We start from the raw sequence: 23,726 nt of genomic DNA on the forward strand, positions 1-23,726 counted from the left end.
GAAAGAAATCTAACAGTCACACAGCCGTATCCTCGGTGTCTATAAACAGTCATCAAAAACATATGACATTACCATTACAAACCTAAGCTCTCAGCTTTTATGGCATTGCAATCACAGCTAATTTTAGTCCTGTCCACATACTCTGCATGAGGCCTGTTTACCACATGCAGTGTGGTTGTATGCAGCGTGCCCATCAACGTGCTGCAAACGACCACAAAGTGCAAACAAAACCAGACGCATCCATGCCAGACTACACAACAAACACACTGTGCTCCCAGCTCGGCCTTCTCTGCAGTGATATTCCACTAGAGGACTTTTTTTTACCGTTTTAACAACTTGAGCCCCCCAAAGTGCTTCGTTATAATCACCATACCTCGCCGATAACTCTACATCCTGTTGCCGCCAAAGAGAGGAACAGATTTATTAGAGCGACAGAGTTTAACAGAAGAAGAGTTTCCAATTGGTCCCACATTCTCACAGTACTTTATCAAATGTTTCCTGGTTTTACATCAAGTCTTTATCCATCCAGTGTCATGAGGGATATAAGACTGTAACTCTCTTTCTTTCCATGTGTTGTGGAAATGCCAAGATTAAAAGTTAGTCATGAATAAAAAAGATATGTTTTTTTTCTGAGCGCCAACGTGTTTTTTCAATTGTTTTCAACGAGGAGAGAGCGTTTGCAGCAGAAAAAGCGCAGCTCCCAGCTTTTTTTCTTCCGAGTGCGCCGCCTTTTTTGCGCTCAAGTAGAAATTCTTTCAACTTTTCAGAAAGGCACTGTTGACGTCCCCGACTCCCCGGCGCTCTTTATGGATCGTATCTTGTACCCACATCCTCCTCGCTCTGTGTTTGATCGGGTAAAAAACTATCTCAAATAAAAACTTAACACTTAACCTCAAGTTGCTCCCGCTGCTTTGTTGGTGTGTGAATATTTCAGAATATCTCTAAAGACACACAGAGGACACAAACATGGCAGTGACTGGGTTAGCTGAGGCGACAAGCAGCAGGCAGAGAGCAGCACCCACCTGTCAAAGCAACCATGCACCTTATTATGAATAACTTTAAATCTTAATATATGACACAAGTGACTCATACAGACATTTTAACATCCAGAGTTTATAAGTCACAGAGACCAAACTTCTTTCTTTCTTTGTACCAGACTGTAATTATGTTTAATTCTGCTCTGTTGTCTGTCATTTTAATATGGGGCCTGATGGGCACTGACTCACTTTTGGAGTCTGCCTCAAGTGGCCACTGTAGGAACTGCAAAATTCATTTTTAACTTCCTGGAGGTTACTGCTCGAGGAGAACATGTTTTATCAGTTTAGTGTTTGCACGGCAACAGAACATTATAAAGACTGATACGGTTCTGTATTCTCAAGTTATGGGGATTTATAGTTCAAGTAATTACAATCAAAACCACCAGAAGTCTTTGTTCTGCAATAAACACCAGGAGGAGAAAAGAATCAGACCAAGATGCTGACAGCTCTCACCCTCCATCTTTAAATTAATGCCTTTCCATATTGACAAAGTCCAAACATGTGAGCACAACGCAGTCGGTTCGTACACAAAGTGATTTTGGGAGAACGCAGTACCAACCTCAAGTCATCACAAGGACCCACAACAGAGCCGAGCGACTTTCTAACAGTGTCTAGTCTGTTCTCCCTGTAAACATAAACAAAGCTAAACAAAACAGAGAACACACACAGAAAACATATCCAGTTACTCAGGGCAGCTGGATTTGATCACAGAGCAATCAAAGTAAAACAAACTATCAGAGGGACTCGAGGCAGCGCTCAAAGAAACGCTGCCCAGCAGGGGGCCGCTGACAGACAGATTTCAGGCAAAGCCCACCGCAGTAAAGCGAGCTGTGGTGCAGATTGACCTTCTCACTCCTTCACTGATCTGTAATCATTGTCACTTTTACTTAAATAAAAAAAGACTCATCAATGATGAAAATCTCGCTGCAGCGGAGCACCCTGCTGGCTGCCTTCACATCAGATGGACTGAAGGAAGCAGCAGCGAGGGGATTTCAGAGGGTTACATTTATCCAATACGCAATTTCATTGGGCTTCCCTGTTTGTCCCGGGATCACTGTGGGTGATCATGTGATACCATCGGATTCTGGAAACAACCACTGGACGAATCAGAGGACGTTTTTCCTCATGTAAAAATCCTAGAGATGTTTTTCTTTTTCATGAAATATGGAGTTTAATGTTACATCATCACAGCGAGGCATGAGCTGTTCTTAAGCGTCAGAGGCGCTTCTTGTCAACAGGCAAGGCAGGCAACTGCTTGGGGCCCCAGGCCAGTAAGGAGGCCCTTGAGGGCTGACAAACTTTAAACCACAGCAGTCGCCCAAAATGTACAAATTTTGTTCACACACTGATGGCAGAGGCTGCTACGTAAAGTGTCCATCAGAAGTATCCATTCTTACACATTCATATGCTGCTGACGAAGCAGTGGAAGCAATTCGGGGTTAAGTGTTTTGCCCACCAAGGACACATCGGACGGATGTGGCGGCAGACCACACAAGGTCAAGACCTGACTTTGTTAAATTAAAATGCATTACTTATTTAATGCTGGTGGGTATCTTATAGTGGATCTGAAGAAAGTACTTGTACGGGTTAGGGGTTCAGGTTGAATGAAAAATGGCTTTTGCCAAAAGGATTGCCTTTTTCTTGCTGCCACCTACTGGCGAAAACGAGGTATGAAGACACTCTGCAATGAATTTTAAGGATATAATCTGATTATTTCTGGGGCTAACAATAAACTTAACCTCTCACAGCATAAAGCATTAAATAGCTCCTGATAAATAATCCTATAATAAGACATGAGTCAGCATGCAAATTACAAGGAAATCAATTTCCATGGAATTCAGCAGTCTTTATTTGCATGATTTACACCTGTGCTTACCTTTCTTGGACTTATCAGGGTGTCTTTAGGGTCTGCAAGGCATCCTCATAGAAGCCGGTTCAGCTGCTGGCCAGCATCTCAAATGATGCATCGGAATATGAATACAATTTAAATATAAATCTATACTAATACATCTCAATGTACTTTTAGAAAAGACCATAATTATAGGCTATAACTTCACCCTCTAGTCCTGGTTTTAAATGACCCACATCAGTGCTTGGCCTGAAAGACAAAAGATCATAAAAGTAAAGAGCAGGATGTCAGAAATGAGTATTATTATACATTTGTATTATCCCGTGTACAGTGCTGCTCAGAGTTTGCAGTTTTATTCACCGATGTTAGACAGACTTTGACTTTACTGTCCCAAATGGGAAATTAATTTAACTTAATGTAACTTTTGCTATGAGTCACTTGGTCTATAATGTGTCGCCTGAACATGGAAACAAACTCCACAAAAGGAACATTAATAAAATGTTAGACAGTGTAGATCTGATAAAGTAATCGTAGCCTACATGTCTCAGTCAAAGCGTTATCTATAAAATTGAAAACCTCTTACATGCGGTGAAAATAAGAGGTTTTCAACATTGTATGAACCTGAATTTTAAATATCTAATTATAATTATACTTTTTAAGGATTTGCAGAAACCCTGGCGATTATCTTGTGCGAACAAGTTAGATGATAATTGATTATATTCTGCAAACGAGATCTTTATAATTTGCAAACAATCTCAGTGTGAAAAAGGTCCTTATACAGGTTTTACTCTTGTGCCACAAGATAATTATGTTTCGCTAACAAGTTATTATGTTGTGTGCATAAGACAAGCAAGCGCATTATATTATATATTCATTTTTTCTTACTTTTTGGTACTTCAGGGGCGTTGACGAACTAAAATAGCATTGCCCTCTGCTTTAAGTAGGAATGTAACAATTCACTCAACTCATAATAAGATTCTCTCACGATTTATTTTACAAAATGAGACTGAAGACAAATGATGAGTGGAAAAGATTCCTTTAGGGGATGCTAACATGCTTGTCAGTGTGTTTTTTCTCTCTCAACAATGGGAGGAGATTGGAGCTTCTCATTGTGGTGTGGATTAAATGCTGCATCATGTTGGTTGTGCTATTTGTGTAGTTCCCTGTCTTGTAATATTTGCACACAGTTTTTGTCTGTTATCTTCTCTCCTCTTTCATTTTCTGTCTTGGGGAAGCCAAAAAGCTTCCACACCTCCGATTTAAAAGACGGTGGTGCGTCCTCAATTTCTAAATCTTGCTCTGCAGCTGCTGATGCTCACAATATTATTGACATTCATTTTTCAGAGTACTGATGTGAACCTTGACACCTTTGAATCGATTTATCACGATTTTACCATTAATCTTTGCATCCTTAGCTTTAAATGTATTGCACTGTTTAGATGCAATTTGCAAAGTTGCTAATTTCTACATTCATCCTTGCAATAAAAGTAAAAAATAAACAAATAAAAAGTACACATTTAACTCACTCCGACCCTTTTTGAGTGAGGAAAAGTAGTTAGGAAGGTTTAAATATGACCGATTATTCTGCATTAAATTGTGTTATTATCGTGAGTTTTTATTACTTTTCTGATGTATTTCTGTATCTTTAAGTGGAATAGAGTAGTGCCTGGGGCTGACACTAGAGGCTTCCTGCTGCACTGTGTTGTTTTGGTTAGCTTGATGCTAACACATGCTGCTGCCTGCTGTAGCCGGCTGTAGCGGTGATCATGGCTCTCCCATAAAGCGGGGGAGCGGCGCTGCGTTTTCAGACCTCACGCTGAGAGAAGAAGTGCCGGGACCATGGCTGGAGTGTTCGACCTCGATTTGGATCAACCGGATGAGAATGTCTCTGACGACGAGCTGGAGGACGCGGTGAGTTTACGTGAACGTTCAGGCTAACACCCACCGCCGCTGTTTACTACATTAGCTGGCTAAGCTAGTAAGCGCGTAGCTAGCACTTTAGAGGCCCGTGTTGCTAATGTGAGTGAGTCTATTATCGGACATGTCCTCAGATACCCCTTTCCCGCGGAATCTGGTAGTGTCCCCGTAACAGTCACTACACTGTACATCTGCTACACCCTGTACATGTTTACGGACATATCTGTTTGATATACCGAATAAATCACTGGTCGTGCTCGATGACATTTAAAACCCACGACAGCGGACATGTGTAGCCGTGTTGTGTTGTTTTTCCCGGCTGAAGTTGACGCAACCAGCGTTCAAACTTAAACAGACTTTACACGTTTAAAACAATGTACAATGCCAGCAAACCTACACAAATACGAACATAAATGAGATAATATTGAACAAAGACGTCGTAAAAAAGCTGTAACGAAAGCGCGAAATTACTTAACTACCGGGCGTAGATAACTGTGTGTCCGACAATGGAATCATCGTGTTAGATGAGCTCTGTATCGGCATCCGCCTGTTGTATGGATTTAACTACATTATATTCAGTCACCTGAACGCCACATACATAGTTCAAATATACATAGTATATGGTTTAACAATTACTTTTACTTTTATAAAGACAAAGTGGATTATAAATGATTTAACAGTACAACTGACAAACAACCGGTACTTGTTTTGTTAGCTTTCCCATCACTCACCCAATGTGAAATTAGTTGTACTAAACTCAGGCTCTTTTTTAATTAACTTTTACTCTCAAACATGGACTCATTACTGATCATAAAACTATAAGGTTTTGAACCTGTTTATTTAAAAATACAACATTCATGAATGCAAATATACTAGAAGGAAACCACACTTACCATATTAAAACAAACATGGTGAAAAAAGTGATAAGGGAATGTAAACTGGTCACATTTGTGAAACCTTAAATACGTTTAATTTGACTTTAAATGCCTCTGTTTTTAAAGCCTATATAGGGTCTCTAATCAGGCTTTCCCAACCTTAGGGTCACGTGAAATTCAAATGGGGTCGCCTCTGTCCACACTGATACATGAAAAAGCCTAAAAGTGCTCTAAGATGAATTTGAATCTAAAATGAATTTCCCCACAGGGGGAAATTCTGGTTTTATACTCTGTTATCAAGTCTGTTATAGAGAGAAATGCTTCTTCTCACACACACTAGTGTTACACACATGTACTGGAGCTCAAGATGAATGTCCACACTTATGTTTTTTCAAGCCTTCATTATTGTAATTATCTTCTCACATGTCTGAGCGTAACGTCCTTGAACCGCTGCTGACAAAATCATCTTAGAAGGTCTTGTGTCACACCCACTCTCATGTCTTTGCACTGACTTCATGTGTTAACGGTCAAGCTCCTGCATACATCCCTGAGCTGCTGAAGCCAAATAACACCAGCAGGACTCTGAGGTCCTCTGATCAGGGTCTGCTGGTGGTTCCTCGCACCAGTTTTAAGACGAAAGGAGACTGTACCTTTGAAGTTGCTGCACCTTCACTTTGTAACTGTCGTACTCCAGACTCTGTGGACACTTTTAAAACAAAGTTAAAAACCCATCTGTTTAAGCTTTTAAAAACATTAAATTAAACCAGGTAATTAACCCATTGAGATCATGATTTTTAGCAAGGGTGACCTGGCCAAGAGGACAGTCTTTGTTTAATCTGTGTATGTCTACTTTTATGTACCTGTCGGTATTTAATGTCTCTGTTAGTTTTTTAATATGAATCACTTTAGGATGTCTGCTCTTGAAAGGTGCTCCATAACTTACTTATTCAAGCACCTTGGTTTGATGTACCTGATGTGACTTTAACTGAGTTGACCTTGACCCTGCTACATGCTGATATTATCTGTCTTGTTCTTCTTGTTTCCAGGGCCAGCTCAGTGAATACATGGACCAGTGCAGTGGCTTTGACTTGTGAGTAAAAGTAGAACTGTCATTTACTGTGACCCTTACGGATTAAGAGAGTCATTTGTTTTGATTTAAATGACTGAACAGTATTACTTTAGCTCTTAAAGGGATACTTCACCCGTTGAAACATGAATATGTATTGACATTGGGTTATATATGTAGTAGAAATGTGAAATAAATGTTGAAGTTGGTGCTTCTTGGCGGAGAAAAGGCAGAAAGTGTCTTTTTGGCTCATGTGGATGAGAAACACCAAATCCCAGAATGCACAGCACCTCAGGCCACTCCCACTAAGGTCAGGTTTACAAACAGGGTTACTTCACACACCGTTTCCTCAACTGATTCCGAGATTTCTTCCAAAAGGAATTGGCATCTTGGAAATTCCTGGCAGAAAACAGACTCTATGTCTGTGTCCATAGGTAAACAGTGAGCGCACCGACACTACCAGTCCGCCCCAGCTCCTCATCCTCACAGGATGCACGACCATTCAAAAATACTACCAGGTTTCTAATGATGCAAAGCTTAATGCAAATGGGTGAAGTATCCATTTAAGCACAATCTTATTTTACCATATTGCCAAACCATTAGTGATAACTGATGAGTGACAGCTTCGAGGGTCGACTCTTATAAGATGTGTTGGACCATCACAAACCTCGACAGCAGCCTCAGTGCTCCTTGACATTGTCTGTTGAGGTCTAGTGGATGAATGAACAGCGCTCTTCTAAGGGTGGTTTCACATTAGGGACCCCGACCTCAGATATGAGTCCGCTTGGGAGTTTCCCAGGAAGAAAAAAGGGTTTAAACTGTATCCTGCGTGATGATTTCTATTGTTTCTAGTGAGGTCCACAAAAGGCTTTCTGTTCTTTTAGTACAGTAGAATCGAATTGTTACCCCAAGATTCTAAATCTAAATCGAACCGTGAGACACCCAAAGATTCCGATCCCTACTGTTTAATAATCATGATCGCAATCTCAGTAAAAATGGTGATTACGATTTGATCAAAAATCCAGCAGCCCTCCCAGTAGCTCTCATTGAGGATACTGCTTCGTACATTCAACAAATGATCAGCAAAATCTTAAAAGGGACATATTATTAAAAAAATCCCCTTGTGATTTTGCCCAGTGTTTGTGAACATATATTTGGGTACCCTGAGTGTCTACCGACCCACAAAATGTGAAATAAACCCATCCAGTCCTTTGTGGTCTGCATAAGTCTTAGAACACAGAGAAAAGTGCTCTGTTTCAAATTAGCTCTCCTTGTGATGTCACAGTGGGATTCTGGTAAAAAAAAAATCCCCTGGTATCTCCACCCCCGGACTCCACCCCCAGCCTGGAACAAAAAACTTTTGCGTAGGTCCGTCATTTTTATTCTCGCTACAGAGGAGTGATGATTACCTGAAAAACTTGGGGGGTCATTACATTTAAAGAGACACACACACCAAAACGGAGCGTTCTGAGAGAGCTGGTTTATACAGGGTCACAAACCTCCTCTGGTGCTTGATTCATGTTATATTTTGACCAAAGAACAGCACAGATGTTTAATTTAGACCACAGGGGACTGTTTGAAAAGGTGGAGAAGGGGAATAGTATGTCCTCTTTAATTGAATGTTTTGAATGTGATTTTCTTCATGTTCTCTTATCTTTCTTTTTGTTTGTTTTTTTTTTTTTTCCCAGTAACATGGATGACTGTGAGAAGTTTGAAATTTCAGAGAACAGCGTGAACCAGGGGACAGAGCAGATCAGGCCTGAATGCTTTGAGCTGCTGAAAGTTTTGGGGAAAGGAGGCTACGGAAAGGTGAGGTATCTGAATTCCCCCAAACTGAAACCTATACACATCCAAGCCCCTCACTCACCAGTCTCTGATGGATTTGGCTTCTTTCTGATTTTCTTGTCTTAAGATGTTATTTTGGTTATCGCGGCATGTAAACGTGAAGTTTGAAATTTAAACAGTAAATGAATGATACTAACAGCTGTTCAGAGCTGTGTAGTTGAAAAAAAGACACAAAAAGACCCGAAGTAGTTGAGATATTCTGATACATTTTGTTTTCAAAGTGGGGAAAATACCCTTCTGTCATTCCCTGTTTTTGTTTTGGACCTGTCGTCACATTGTCAGTTTGTGGTGGAGGACATTTCAGTCGTCTTAATTCCAACGGGTGGGGATTTTTGCTAAATAAAGTGGTTGGAAATTAAGCCTTGCATGCGAAAGACGCTTCCCTCCTTTATTTTCACGGCTTTTTTTGAGAGCATTTTAAGTTCTAGCTGTTGGAAAGTTTGATATTCATACTGCGACTTCAAATGTAACATCTGCCATCTTCAAACGGCCTCCTCCTTCACCCACATCAATACAGAACTGTAATCATCTGCAGTGCCTTCCATCAAGTGTTTGACCCGCTGACATGAAGACGTTTTGAATTGATTGTTTGATTTTTGGTGTCACCCACACAATGAGCTGTGGAAATTTCCTGACCTCTTCTTTTCCAAGCTTTGGCACAGAAAGTGCACATCACAGTTATTTTGGAAACACTTTTCACTCTGCAAACAGATGCGTGACTTAGTACGTCTTGAAGTGGTTTTTATGTCTGATGACTAAGAAGTCGTTTCCTGCGTCCTGGGAATTTTTCCAGCTTTACAATCCAACAGTTAAAGAAAGCTTGCTGTTGTCTGTTTTTATAGTCTCGTGTTTTGACACTTCAGGATTTCGCTGAAAGGTTGGAAGTTCTCTGCCCTTAAAAGCGCTGTTAACGAATAATGTTTAAAACTTTAGTTCAGGCTAAATCAGTGCAGTCCTTCTCTGCATCAGTCACAGAATTAGAGTAATAAAAGCCTTTTCACACATGGACTAAACTTCTAAACATTTCCCAAAATGTTCGGGGTTGAGCCACATGTGTGAATGCAAACGACCACATTTTAAGCCGGACTTCTTCCAGCCAGCCTCGTAGAAAAATATCCTCAAGAAGTGGAATTATGGTGCGTTCCATTTACCTCGGGACTCAGATCTCGGAGCTGGGAATGAAGTCAAACCCGGGTTAACCACGTTACAGTTGCAAGTCGGAAAAGTATCATGGACATCTCCAAGAGTACATTTGATTTTTTAAGCTAATATCAGGTGCTAACAACACACTGTAGCCTTTACACATGTCTTTGTGTATCTCTGCTCCGGACATTCAACTTACCTGGCTGTTCACATATGCTGCTCACAGCGGGAGACTATCCCTGTCGGACAGGAGGGGGGTCTCCTGAGGTACATGTCCACAAATAGAGCTTGCACGATGCTGTCGGTGTAATTGATTTAATCCCATAAAACTAAGCTGCAGATAAACACAATAGTTACATCTTAAACGTTACAGTTGATGCACTAAGCAGCCATGTTGATTTTAATCCGGACTGCTGAAGTTGCTTGTTACCAAGTCAGACTTCAGACTAAGTGAGTGACACGCCCCCTGCACACAAGATGATGATTTTTCAGTGATACTTATGGTCTTGGTCTTGATCCCTGAATGTCTTGGTCTTGTCTCGGTCTCGGAGCACTCTGGTCTCGGGTATGTTGGTCTCGATTAGTGTGGTCTTGGCTACAACACTACAGGATACTGCGGCATACTTAAAAAATAATAGAATAATATAACATTGTTCTGTCTACCTATTGTCATGGGTCATATACTTTATTGTGTAGTTGCTTTTTTTTTGTATTCTTTGCTTTTATTTTGAAAGCTTCGGCCTTTGCTTGGTTCATAAAACTGAAAATATAAAGAAGGGTTGGACTGGATACGTTTTTTTTAACTTCATCGTAGCCCCGAGTCTCGTCCTGAAGTCTTTACATAAACTATGCTGTTAATGTTGTTTTATTTGTTTGCCTTTAAAATCTTTTAAATGTTTAGGAAATTAAAAAAAAAAAAGGTTTTTGAAAGAATCCACAGAATATAAAAAAATCGTCCGTCATATTGTTGTTTCTGTTTCAGTCATGCTTTTTTTTTTTACTTTGGCCAGTAAAGGAAAAGGTTTCATGTTACATGCAGGAGCACTGTGTAGATTTATATCGACTGTGTTTGATGTGTTTGAAATCTTTCCAGGTGTTCCAGGTTCGGAAAGTATCAGGTGCCAACTGTGGGAAGATTTTTGCCATGAAAGTTTTGAAGAAGGTGAGTGAATCCTTCTTAAATTAGGTTTATAAGGTTTTAAATAACTTTCAGTGAGAATGAACTCAATGACCGAAAGAGAAGCTCAGTGTAACAGTCAGTCTGAGCCTGTGTGCCCCCTGGTGTTCAGACAGAGTAGTGTAAGGTTGTGTAAGAGGAAGGGCTCCTGCATTCTGTAATCCATATGTAAGCAAACTTATGTTGCCTACGTATACAGGGCATTAGCACCTTAAATACTTGAACTCTAAAGCCAAACACAGATTAACCGTGTCTCGTGTTTCATGCGCTGAATGTCACTGTGTGCCGTCTCTGGTGACACACTGGTGCATTCAGCTGTGAAGCAAGGAGCTAAGGGCAGACCACCCAAAATAATGGCAGCATGCTTTCTCCCATTAAAACCTCAGATATGCTGCTTCTGTTCAGCTTGGCCTCCTCTCTGCAGCTGACACTGAGCTGGTGCCTGCCTCTGCCTGAAAAGCCAGCTCTTATTCCCCGAAGCTTGAGGTTTTGAGTTAATGACTGTGTTTATTGGCTTAATGAGACTTTACTGTAGCTACCAACCTGGCTTCCTGTATGTGCTCTGCCCCTGCAGCAGCTGATGTTGGAGCTATGACACAAACTGGGCTAAAAGCTACAGCCTGAATCGTTTCACAGCCCTGAGTCTGTGTGCTTTTGTGTGTCCCTCTCCAGGCCATGATTGTGCGCAACGCAAAGGACACAGCGCACACCAAAGCGGAGAGGAACATTCTGGAGGAGGTGAAGCACCCTTTCATCGTGGACCTCATTTACGCCTTCCAGACCGGGGGAAAGTTGTACCTTATCCTGGAGTATCTGAGCGGTGAGCAATGGGATGCCCAAACAAACAAACAAACAAACAAACAGTTCAGTTTCCTTAAGAGGGGCAGTTAACTTGTCACTTTACTTTATAACAATTTTATTCATGATAATAATAATTAAATACAAAAAGGAATATAAATCTGTTACGTTCACCTAAACAGCAATATTCAACACAAGCTAACGGGACCATTACAAATAGGAGTAGGACGAAGTTTTCCCTTTTATTTTTCACCCCATATTAGCGATGGGTGTGATTACTCTGCTGCTTGAGTACTCCTTGTTGACGTCATTATTCAGGGAACGTTTCCCTACTGGTTAACGAGTGCATGCGTTGTTTAATCGTGAGCGTTACATGCACCGTGTCAGTCGTGTCCAGGAAAAGCGATGTCTGGAAGTGCTTTGACAAAAAAGACCACGATAACGTGCAAAGCAAGATCTGTGTCGTTAAACTTGCGAATCATAGAAATACTAGTTTGATGCCTAACCACATACGCTTAAAGAACAATAAGAAACGAGCAGAAACAGAAAACAGACATGTCAGGATTGTGATGAACCCAGAGAGGAGAAGATTAGCCTGCTGATAATGAAAATAGTCTTTGCTTATTTTGTGGTTATTGTTGCATCAAGCTACAATTTACAGTAACCTGGATGACTGAGAGCCTACACAGACAGGATATGAGATCGGGACTTAAATATATGATTCATTATTTCCACTGAAATGCATCTGACTGATCTTGTTTTGTTATGGTGCTGCAGGTGGGGAGCTGTTTATGCAGCTGGAAAGAGAGGGCATCTTCATGGAGGACACGGCGTGGTGAGTTTAGAGCGTCTGTCGTCAACCTTTCCTGAGAAATGAAAACAAGAGATAAAGTTTCTGGAAAGAATTCTGATGCAGGATGTTGTTCTTGTCAAACATATCAAATTTAAATGTCTGAGGATCCTTCATCGCCTTCTCCACTCACCTCATATGTTTGTACACATATTAAAAAAGCCACCCTCACAAGTTACCCTGAAATGGTTTAAAATGCGGACAGTATGGGCCACATGACTCTTAGTAAATAGAGGATAAAAATTAGACAAACAGCTCTGGTCTGAAGCTTTCAGTTTTGGAAAACAGGCTGAAGGTGACACAGTTTCTGAGTCAGTGTGACATTCACTTGGAACAGCAGCCATACATGCTGCTCTGTTTTATAAACACAGCCTGTAGATGAAAACAGTGATTACATAAACCGAGCTGCTGAACAAATAAGGGTGTGCAATATTCCTGGAAAACTCTATATGACTTTGAAAATAACGCCTTCACTGCACATCACAGTGGGGAAAGTGAATACAGGAATACGCTCTGTGACTAAAGGTCAAGGGGGGGGGATGCTTAACTTATTAAAGCTTTGCTATTTTTGAGAGCCTTGTCTTCACCTTTCATTTGACAGTTTCTACCTGGCTGAGATCTCGATGGCTCTGGGTCACCTGCACCAGAAAGGCATCATCTACAGGGATCTGAAGCCTGAGAACATCATGCTCAATAACAACGGTAAAGACACATGAGGGCAGAGCTGATAAATGAGAAGTCTTCTCCACATATGACCTTCAGTTCCCAGGTGGAACCATTCCTCCTGAGTTATCTGATATTAAATCTATAAAATCTCTGGTGTGTAGTTTCACTCATGTTGCTAATTTGGTTCTGTTTTTCCTTTTAGGACATGTGAAGCTGACAGACTTTGGTCTGTGCAAAGAGTCCATCCATGACGGGACGGTCACCCACACCTTCTGTGGCACCATCGAGTACATGTATGTCACACAATCACCACCCAGATAATATAACTGTATTCAGTCTCCAGCTTTGCAGTCACGTTTCCTGCCTCCTTCACAGAGGGATGCATTAGCTGTATAATGTTTCACCGACTACTCCTTCCTCAGGGCTCCAGAGATCCTGATGAGGAGTGGACATAACCGAGCAGTGGACTGGTGGAGCTTAGGGGCTCTTATGTATGACATGCTGACAGGAGCAGTAAGTACAAACCAACCGACCCGTTGTAGCATTTATAGATAGTCAAACACTTGATGACTGGACAGACGAGGTGTCAAGATTCTCTAAATCCACAATTACCGTAAAATTTGGTGTGTAAGACGCACTTTTAATACCTATTTTTTCTTCTTAAAAATTGGGTGCGTCTTATACACTGGTGCGACCAATATACCAGTATAAAATACTGAAACATGCACCGTCATTACAGTGGTGCAGCAGCCACTATCACTGCAACCTGATGCGATTAAAAACCCATCCCCATTCATTGTGTATTAAAAGCTGAGTGCACGCTGTGCTGGGAAAGACAGCGACACAGACCAGGCTGGCTGCGCGACTTTTTCCACATATTTTCTTCCTCACAAGGTCATAATCATGCATTTACAGAAAACAGTGGTATATTGTTCCGTAAATAAACCTTGTGGAGTGTTCTTTTGATTAAAAGAGTCCTATATTAAAGTTAAAGAGTGACCAGCGGAGCCAGGCAGCGCGACTCGCAAGCTAGGAGTCTGTGCTTCACAACTTTCCCTGCAGGCTGAGAGCTCAACTACCGTACTGTAGCTAGTAGGAGCGCAAACTCCCGAAAGTGAAAACAAAAGAGCAACACAGCTGCACAGAAACTGCACGTTGTAGACATCGCTGAACACAATATAAATCGTCCAGCAGGAAAACAGTTTAAACTTTTTTTCTCTCTAAGAGACCTTCAAAACAGGGTGCGTCTTGTATACCGGTGCAAATTATATTCCGGATTTTACGGTAATCGTTTTCTATTTCAACCTTTTGCACCTCAGCCAGTGGCATCATTCACAGCAAACTCATTTTACTTTATTATATTAAATATGACTTTATGGTCATTTAGTTTTCAGTATGGACTTGTATTATTTCATCTATTTCTCAGGGATCTTGTATTTTATAAACATACCGGCAATTATTCTAAAATTAGTTAGAATGATGGTTTCAATAAACAAGCTTAAAGCAATAATCATGAAGTAAAGCTTTTTAACAAGCTTAAGCTTTAACAGCTTTAACAAGCTGAACACAGACATAGAGCAACAAAAAACAGAGAGCATGCACTTTCAGAATATGTTTCCCCATTTGGGGTTTTACAGCATTTTGCAACACATGGCTTCTTGCCCTTATACAGTAACCTCTGTGTGTGCACAAACTAACCAGCTGACAGTTATCAGGGCAGGGGAATGTACAGCATGTGGACTGCTATCTTAATAGAAGCAGGGACAATGATACCTCTAAAAGTAGCTCAAGTAGTGGGCTGGTTAGCACGGCCACTTCACAGCAAGAAGGTACCTGGAACATGTTCTGGTTGGAGTTTGTATGTTTTCCCCGTTCATGCTTTGGTTCCTTTTCGGTTATTCCCACAGTCCAAAGACATGCTTGTTATGGTAACTGCCCGTAGGTGTGAATGTGAGTGTGGCTGGTTGTCTGTCTCTTTATGTCAGCCCTGTGATTGACAGGTGAAGAGTCCAGGTTGTACCTGCCTCTCCCCTATTGACAGCCCCCCCCCCCCCAAACACACGACCCCAACGGGATAAGCATATTAGATGATTGACAGACAGTGGATGTCCCAAATAGTTGAGGGTGGAGAGAAAAAATATGCTGAGAGATTCCTTGATGATGCTTTTGACTGGGAAATCTAAATCTGAAATCTCTTATTGATCAAAGTTCTGTTCAGGTGTGAAATAGTGAAACCCCTGCAGCATCAGGAGAATGTGCTGCTGTGGCTTCCTCTAACTATTGTTTCCATCCGTCTTTGTTTGTTAGCCTCCATTCACTGGTGAAAACAGAAAGAAGACCATTGACAAAATCTTGAAATGCAAACTCAGCCTTCCTCCATACCTCACACAAGAAGCCAGGGACCTCCTGAAAAAGGTGAGCTGTGAAAAAGCAAACCTCTGTGTGTCTCTGATGAGACATCAGTAGTGTTAGGCAGAAAACTGACTTTCCAAACGTTCTCCTTCAGCTGCTGAAACGTAATGCCTCATCAAGACTCGGAGCTGGAGCGGGAGATGCTGCAGAGGTGCAGGTAGAGACATCTGTTGACGGAGACTCAGCATGCAGCGTGTTCATTTGTGATAACTCAAGAAATAATGTTTCTTAGAAATCCTTAAAATATATAAACCTGTTTGCTGTCGTTTTATTTGAAAGGTCCACCCGTTCTTCCGACACACAAACTGGGACGACCTCCTTGCCCGCAAAGTAGAGCCTCCATTTAAACCTTTCCTGGTGAGATTTTTTTATTTCATGCAGCTTTGTTGCCTCTGACTCGTCCCTACAATGTGATTAACTGAACTGCGTCTTCTTTTGGCAGCAATCAGCCGAAGACGCCAGCCAGTTTGACTCCAAGTTCACCAGCCAGACTCCAGTGGACAGTCCTGACGACTCCACGCTCAGCGAAAGTGCCAATCAAGTCTTCCTGGTGAGTCCTCCATTAAGTGGCTAATCCTGAAGCTCACGTAAAGTGATGGCTTTGTGTCAGTCCCACGCAGTACATGACGAAAATCTTTTGTTTATAAAAAGTTACTGACCCACGGCTCGTAGTTGTACTAATGTAGGAAACACGCAGCACTGTTTGCCGTAGTTCCCCTCCCATGTTTGACTCCTTTTCCCCTGCCTACAAGTACAGCATGTGTTAACAATGGTCAGGTAGATTCTGAAGAAAGAAGGAAATGACACAGAAGTATCGTTTTCTTTTTGCAGTGGTGACGTTCAAAAGCACTCGTAAACATGCTCTCACCTTTACACAACCCTTTAAGAAGATGACTCTGCTCTGCATGTTTGAGCAGTTCGGCCATGTCCTTAGTTTAACAAACGACCTGCCCTGCAGGTTGCATGCTATGCTGTACATCCAGGACACTGACAGAATGCAGAAATCATCTCGTCCATTCATATAGGTTAGTTCAGGTGTAAGAACGTTGTAGATTAGGCCTGCACGATGCAATGAAGTGTGATGAAGCCTCTGTGTCTATCTGTTGTTTATCATGTTTTAGTCAACACCTGTTAGCAACATGATCCTCCTGAAAATAAATCTAAATACAGTTATGGACTTGTGCATGCAGAGTGATTCAACATGGTGCGTTTACTTAAAAAAGAAAGATAAATAGGGTCAATCAATTCAGACTTTTTCCCTATTTAAATTGTGTGTGCTCATATGGCATTGAAAGTTGATATACTGAATAAATGCACAGCACTATTGTAGACAAGTATGTTGCAGGTAACTTCATATTTCAACTCAGCGTGGAGTCAGTCGTGTCATAACTGGGGTTTAGGATGTAGTGCAGTGGTAGTGGTTCTCAACTGGTGGGTCAGGACCCAAAAGTGGGTCGCGGAGCCGTTTTCAGTGGGTCGTGAACATGTGACTGGACAAAAAAAAGTGTCAAAAGTCTAATAAGTGCTCTCAAAACTTGCTGTTTTTTTTCCTTCTCTTTATTCCGTCATGTGTTGCGTACCAACTACACTTTTTTCATTCAATAAATCTGATTGGTTGAAAAACATATCAGAAATCTGGGTCACTCTTTTCGTGAAGGAGTTGTTGGTGGGCCCTTGGGCTAGACCAGTTGAAAACCACTGCTATGAGCCATTGTCAGGTTTTAGCGCTTGTAGCAAGTATTCATTTTGAGAAATGTTAGTTTATTGGTTTATTTTGACTGGGGCCATACACAACACTACTGTGGGGTTAGAGTTCACTATACAGCTCATTTACGTCTGTGGTCCTTGAGCAGGAAGATCGAAAACACAAACATTACACTGACATATTCTCCATCATCTTCATATGGAGATCTCATTAAGGTCAAGGTCCTCGTGCAGCATGGACACACGATGTCAACAAACACTCACTCACACACAAAACAGAGGTCAGCTGCAGACTTCATGTTTTCTGTTTCTTTTTCATCGAGTCAGTCTTACGAGAATCGGTTAATTCATCCCAGCTGGTTCAGTGTTGTTGGTTTTCCTGGAAGCTTCTCTCACTGCTTCGCCACATTGCATGATTCGGTTTACTCAGTGTTTCATTGTTCATCATCAGCTGTGGGTTGTTTTTGGAAACAAAGTCTTTGAAGAGGTGGTCTCACATGTCTCTCTGTTATTGTCCCGCCCCCCTTCCCTCAGGGTTTCACATATGTAGCCCCATCTGTGCTGGAAAATGTCAAAGAGAAGTTCTCCTTCGAGCCAAAGGTCCGCTCACCGCGGAAGTTCCCTGGAAGCCCGAGAACACCTGTGAGGTAACAACAAGATGTTTTGTTTTACTCCGGTTCTGTTAAATTCCTTTGGTCATCATTTACAGATTTTCCACACAGCAAGTCTTTCCTGCCTCAATTACTCATCCGCTGAGCTTGTAAATGCTGCAAGATTCATCTGAAATAACAAACCATCATCAGAAGAATAACTAAGAGTTCCACTTCAATGACTCAACCTCTCTAGAGATCAGGAGAGCTGGACAATATACACATTTCAAATCTGATGTAAAGTTTACATCCAATTGATCCTTTGTTTCTCATAATGTCACGCTCGGCTGCAGCTTCATGTGTTTATGAATGAACTCCTCGGTCATATTGAATAATCCATGCCACTGTAGCAGCCTGTTCTTAAATTCTCAATCCAAACTGAACATGAAGAGACTTCTAAATGCAGAGAATTGATCAATCAGGTGTTCAGTGTTTCCCCTACCATTATATTAGGGGGGTGGCCGGGGTGGGGGTGTATTTTTAGATGTATTTTTGGGCTTTTTGGGCCTTTTTATTGTAGAGATAGGATAGTGGAAAGAAGTCATTTAAGGATACCTTTCCCATAGAACAGGACAGCTGTCATTAAAAGTAACACATGAACACCAAGATTCCTTCAAGTGTTTGTGTCGTCGTCTGACGACTGTAAACCTAGGGGAACCACTGGGTGTTTCTCATACTGTGGCTAGTGAGTGTATGCCATGATATCCGCGAATGTGAACAATGGTGGCTGTTGAAGTTCGTCTTCAGCCTGCAGCTTCTTTCTTGGTTTCATTTTCTTAGTCAAAAATCACACACAGTTACTAAGATGCCTCTTTGACCTTACAAAGAACAGTTGGTGCCCCACAGACATTCGTTCAGAGGAATGATCTCAGTTCCTCTCCCTCTCTTCCACAGTCCTGTGAAGTTTGTAGGAGGGGACTGCTGGCCCCGGGGCCACAGGCTCACCGGCTGCCCGTCCCTGCTGTCCCACGGAAACCCTGTGGATCAGCCCATGGAGGTGTCGGCGGTGGAGCAAATGGACACAGGCGGCGGCAGTGAGGCCTCTGCACCTCTCCCGATCCGGCAACCTTCAGGCATCAACGCAGGGCTGTACAAAAAGCAGGTCTACCCCCTGAACTCCAAAAGACCGGAACATCTACGCATGAACTTATGACGCCCGGCTCCTCGGTGAACATTAGGACTCTTCCACCTCTTCCTTTTCCTCTTTTTTTATAGTTTTATTTCAAAGAGACTTGTAGAATCTTTTTAAATTGACTGACTTACAATGTCAACGCTGATCACCAGCTCTTCCAGCAGCGCCTTCCCGTCTTACAGCCTCTGAAATCCTCCTGACTCCGCCTCCACAGCGTGATGCAGATGATCAGCTGTCCGAGTACAGAAGGGACGCGGTCATTCAGAGGAGAGGGGGCTCCTCAATGAAAGTCGACTTGCTTGTTCGCTGGGTTATGCCAGCCGATGACTGTGCTGAGGTGGTTTTGGTGTAACTGGCTCTATCATATGATTGACTGGTGCTTTTATACTTTGAATGATGTTACTTTTAGTGTTTACAACTAGATGCCTCCATCACATTGAGAGATATGGTTACAGGGGGTGGTTATTTTTTCTCCATAGGTCAGCTTCTTTTTTCTTTTTTTTGTTTGATTCATTATCATGTTGTTAAAAACAAAAACCATGCAGGTCATACTGAGCAGGACTCTCTCAAAGCACAGCATTTCAGCCAGGATGAGTGCTGTGCAAGCTTTGGTAAATCCATTATGGTTCACAGTGAAGTTTACCCCGGAGACCGCTGCGTACCCATTGATACTAAAATACTGTCTAACTGAAAGAAAAAATCTTTACAGGAAGAAAACCAGCAGATGCCTTAAACTAACCACACTGCAACTTTTTCATAAAATTAAATTGATTGCAGTCTGGTGAGGCAAAGACACTGAAACCAGCATTGACTCTATGCTGCTGAGCAGATTTTTGTTCTTTGTTAAAAAGATGAACTTCATTAAATCTGTCAGGTAAAGACATCTGAAAATCTGCGGCGAGGTCTATTCCTGGTTTCAGCCAGAGAGCTGCAGTAACAAGGAGTCTGAGGATTGGTCTACAAAGACAAAAAATTAATAAAGATGTTTTTGAGTTACACTTCGACACGGGATCTTCTTAAGGATGGATTGTCGGCTCTAGGGAAAGTTTAGGTTATTAAACTACTTTTTTTTTTCATGCGTATCAAAAAGGCAACAAAGACAACCAATCAAAACTGACAACAGCATTCACAAGTCTTACAACGCTCTGGCCTGAAGGTTATAAAACATGCCCCAGGTTGGAGCTGTTTTCACACATGCACTCCTGAAAATTATTAGAATATTTCAGGACAGGCTGCCCCTGAAATCTGAGTTTCATATTCAAGTTTCCGTCGTAGCTTGAAGTACACCTTGTTGGAAGGGTCGGGGTCTCAGGAGGCATTAACAACCCTCTCTGAAATAATGTCAGTGTTTAGCATGAAAACACCATCATTACGCAGCACTATTTCAGAATAATTCTGCAGTATTCCTTTACGTTTGAGGAAAACAATCCCATTGCCTGTTTCTCTGGGTTAAGTAGACAACTTACAGAAAACAGCAGCTCTGAACAGATAGACATTTAAGTTGAACACAGTCCCCTCCAATCTCAATCAATACCAGCTGACAGGGATGCTCTTTGTTCCAGGAGCACTGTTCAGTTTCTTGTGTTACATGTGTTAAATGTAAACTCACTCTAAATGCCCTTTTTTTCCCAGTGTGTCACTTACATCTTCTGTGTTTAGCTCTGAAGCTTGATATCACTCCTTACCTGACGGATGTTTAAGCTTTGCAGACCCTATCAGTTTCTCATGAAGATGCACAAATGAACCTTTAGCATCTGCACGAGACACACAAGGCTTTCTCTAGCTCCAATGAATACTCATGGAGACGGGGGCTCGAGTCCCACATGGAAAGAAAAGTCAGATTTGAACTCAAATCATGATGTGCTTCCTCACAACAATGGGGCGTTCCTGTGAGAGGCGTTAGAAAGACGAGTTTGTGTTTATGAAACACTGACAAAGCGTCTGTATCGGACCACCTGTAGTGAGAAGGTGTTTTGTTTTTTTTTATCTTGTTTTTTTCATGCAGCTTTAGAGACCAAGAAACAAAACATGCTCAGATAAAGAATATCATGTCTTGTTTGTTTCGGGAGCTTTGCATCCATAAACTTTAACATCGGTATCGGGGGGGTTAACCCGGGCTAAGTCAGGGGACCATCTATTAAATCCTGTTTGACATCAATCCGAGCCTCTGGAGACCCATTCAAACCCTAAAATGGACCACACTAATGGGTGCAGATTCCCATGATGCTAATCGAATTAAAGCTAATAGGCTTCAGTTTAAATGCCTCATTATGTTCTGTTTTATCCAAATACTTAAAGGAGCAATGTGTAACTCTGACACCTAGTGTTTAAAATGTGTACTGCAGTCCACATTCTAAACATTGTAGAGAGCTGTCTCTCCCCGCCCCTCCTCTCTAGAGTCCATGCTCACACAGGTCACCATGTTGTGGACACTGAAGCTTCAGTGTTTATCCAGCTCTGCATCAGTCTGTAAACCTTTCTGTGTTCTAACCTCTCTCCATTTTTCAAAATCATCTCCAATATTGATCCTAGTTTGAGCACGTTTCTGCTCGTGGCGCTTATTAGAAACATGCAGAGGCTTTTTAGGTCGGGTACAATCACTTCTATCTGAACCACTTCTCTTGCCCACTTCCATCGCTGCAACACCTGTTGACCTGATAACTGCTCTCATATCTGACAAACCGAGGGGCGTCCAAAACGTCTGTGTGGGTGTGTCTTAACACCGCCTACCTCCTCTGGTCCAAACAAATCAGGACCAGAATCTAAAGTTGGAAGGAGGACATACTGGCTGCTGCATTGTTGTCAGAGAAGCCAGCATTTCAACATAGCATGTTTCCTTAATGTCTGATCATATAGTAAGGTCACTTTTTTATTTCACTCTGCAGAGATCTTACAGATTGCTTCTTTAAGTGTTTGAACAAGATGACCAAAACCACTGTTTGAATTAACCAAATGTTGTTGCTGGTAGACTCTGGATAAGATTGTTCACCATGTCACATTTGATTTTACTGATTTTAGTGATGCTCTAAGAGGCATTTTAAAAAAAAATTCCTGCAAGTTACTTCTTAACCTGGCGAGCTGCTCATTGTTTTTTCGTCTTCTACCATTCCAGTTTAATTGTATTTAAGACCAGTCACTCCAATGTGTCCCTTTGTTCCATTGTTACTGTATTTATTTCAAGTGCCATTTTGTTTCCTCTGCATTGTTCACACTATGCAATCTTTGTATTTATTATGTAGTATTATTTAGATAAGGCTGCAGGATGTGTGATCCTTTGATTTGGAGACTTATATTCTCATTATGATTAGCGTGTACAGTATGATTTTAATTCTGCAGATAATGTCCTACAGAAACCTCAGATGCATCTTCTTTTTTTTTTTCCTCATACCAAAACTGATGACGGTTATCTTAAAGTCTTATCGTATTTATTGTGTGGCATAGTGTCATGTTCACAGGCAATTTGCAAAAAAACAATATTTTAAATCTTTGACTTCCTTTGCAGAAAACTTGAAGTTCAGTTTGTGTTTTTTGCAGTGCTTAAAGCAGGAGGGTAGTTTTTATGAAAACAAACCGATGCATTGTGCCTTTGCGATGTGATGACGTGATCCCATTAGGATCAATGCTGCGACTGTTTAGTCTGAGAGGGGTCAGGAAAAGCTGGGATGCTTGACGAGTATCCTCCGCACGATGCTTGCATCTTTGAGATGTGTTAATCGCAGATGGGCGTTGAATAACGTTTCTGTCGCTTTATCAGCTGCCGTAGACCCGCCTCTTCAGATGGAGAATGTTAATCTGTATCATGTACGTAACGAGGTCACAATAAAGCATTATGGAACTTGTTTCAGAGCATGTAATTGATTGGAGAGTGAAGAACAAAGAGTGCTGGTTTAAACAGCTTAGTGTGTTTAATCGGTGTCATTTTAAAGGTCACAAACAAAATGCACTTCACCATGTTTTTCTAACATTAATGTGTCTCTAGTCTGTCTACAAACCCCCCAATGATGAGAAAAGTCCATCCTCTCCGTCTTCTGCCTGCTCTACTTTTCAGAAAATGTCTGCTCAAACAGGCCGTTTGGAGATTTTTCCTTCATGACATCACAAAGGGCAGTAACCCCTCCCCCAGGTGGGTGACGCTCCCACAGCTAGGTGTTTGTTCTGCCCTCTGAGTCTGCCTTCTCACCGTAAACAATAGGGCATCGAGCGAGAAAGTCCGAGCCACCCGAGCCCTTCCAGAGAGGGTGCGTGGTCAGACACAGCTCATTTAAATTTAAAGGTACAGACACAGAAACAGCCTGTTCTGAGCAGGGCTGAAATAGAGGGGTTTATAGACATGATCAGAGTGAATTTAGAACAAGAAACTTCACAGACATGTTTTGAGGAGCTCTGAGACTTATTTAAACTGGTTGAAGAGGAGGAGAGTATGTGACCTTTAATTAAAGTAAGCACAAAACGGTGCGTCACTGAAAACCAAATTTTCTCTTCCACATCTGCACCGTCCTGTAGCTCAGTCAGTGAGTTTGTAGCCTAGCAGTAAGTGAAAATGAATCAGTTAAGACGAATACATTGGGGCACCAGTAGCCTAGTGGTTAAGTCGTGGCTTATGTA

The 23,726-nt window shown here is 41.7% G+C and overlaps 1 protein-coding gene across 1 annotated transcript; it reads left to right on the forward strand.

Moving 5' to 3' along the window:
- Positions 1-4,587: 4,587 nt before the first annotated feature.
- rps6kb1a (ribosomal protein S6 kinase b, polypeptide 1a) lies at positions 4,588-22,960 on the forward strand. Its single transcript, XM_020631169.3, has 15 exons — positions 4,588-4,797; positions 6,725-6,768; positions 8,433-8,553; positions 10,826-10,894; positions 11,582-11,729; positions 12,485-12,542; positions 13,159-13,259; positions 13,426-13,516; positions 13,646-13,736; positions 15,531-15,638; positions 15,730-15,792; positions 15,915-15,992; positions 16,078-16,185; positions 17,874-17,986; positions 18,884-22,960. Exons 1-15 carry the CDS (start codon positions 4,726-4,728, stop codon positions 19,140-19,142), a joined length of 1,524 nt encoding a protein of 507 aa, XP_020486825.1. The 5' UTR covers positions 4,588-4,725; the 3' UTR covers positions 19,143-22,960.
- The last annotated feature ends 766 nt before the right edge of the window (positions 22,961-23,726 follow it).

This window comes from Labrus bergylta, chromosome 14, assembly GCF_963930695.1.
Source record: "Labrus bergylta chromosome 14, fLabBer1.1, whole genome shotgun sequence".
Lineage (NCBI taxonomy): Eukaryota > Metazoa > Chordata > Actinopteri > Labriformes > Labridae > Labrus > Labrus bergylta.

Coding starts and splice junctions, on each gene's coding strand:
- rps6kb1a (XM_020631169.3), top strand. CDS start 4,726: ATGGCTGGAGTGTTCGACCTCGATTTGGATCAACCGGATGAGAATGTC. Junction 4,798..6,724: donor ACGACGAGCTGGAGGACGCG/GTGAGTTTACGT, acceptor TCTTGTTTCCAG/GGCCAGCTCAGTGAATACAT. Junction 15,993..16,077: donor CTCCATTTAAACCTTTCCTG/GTGAGATTTTTT, acceptor TTCTTTTGGCAG/CAATCAGCCGAAGACGCCAG.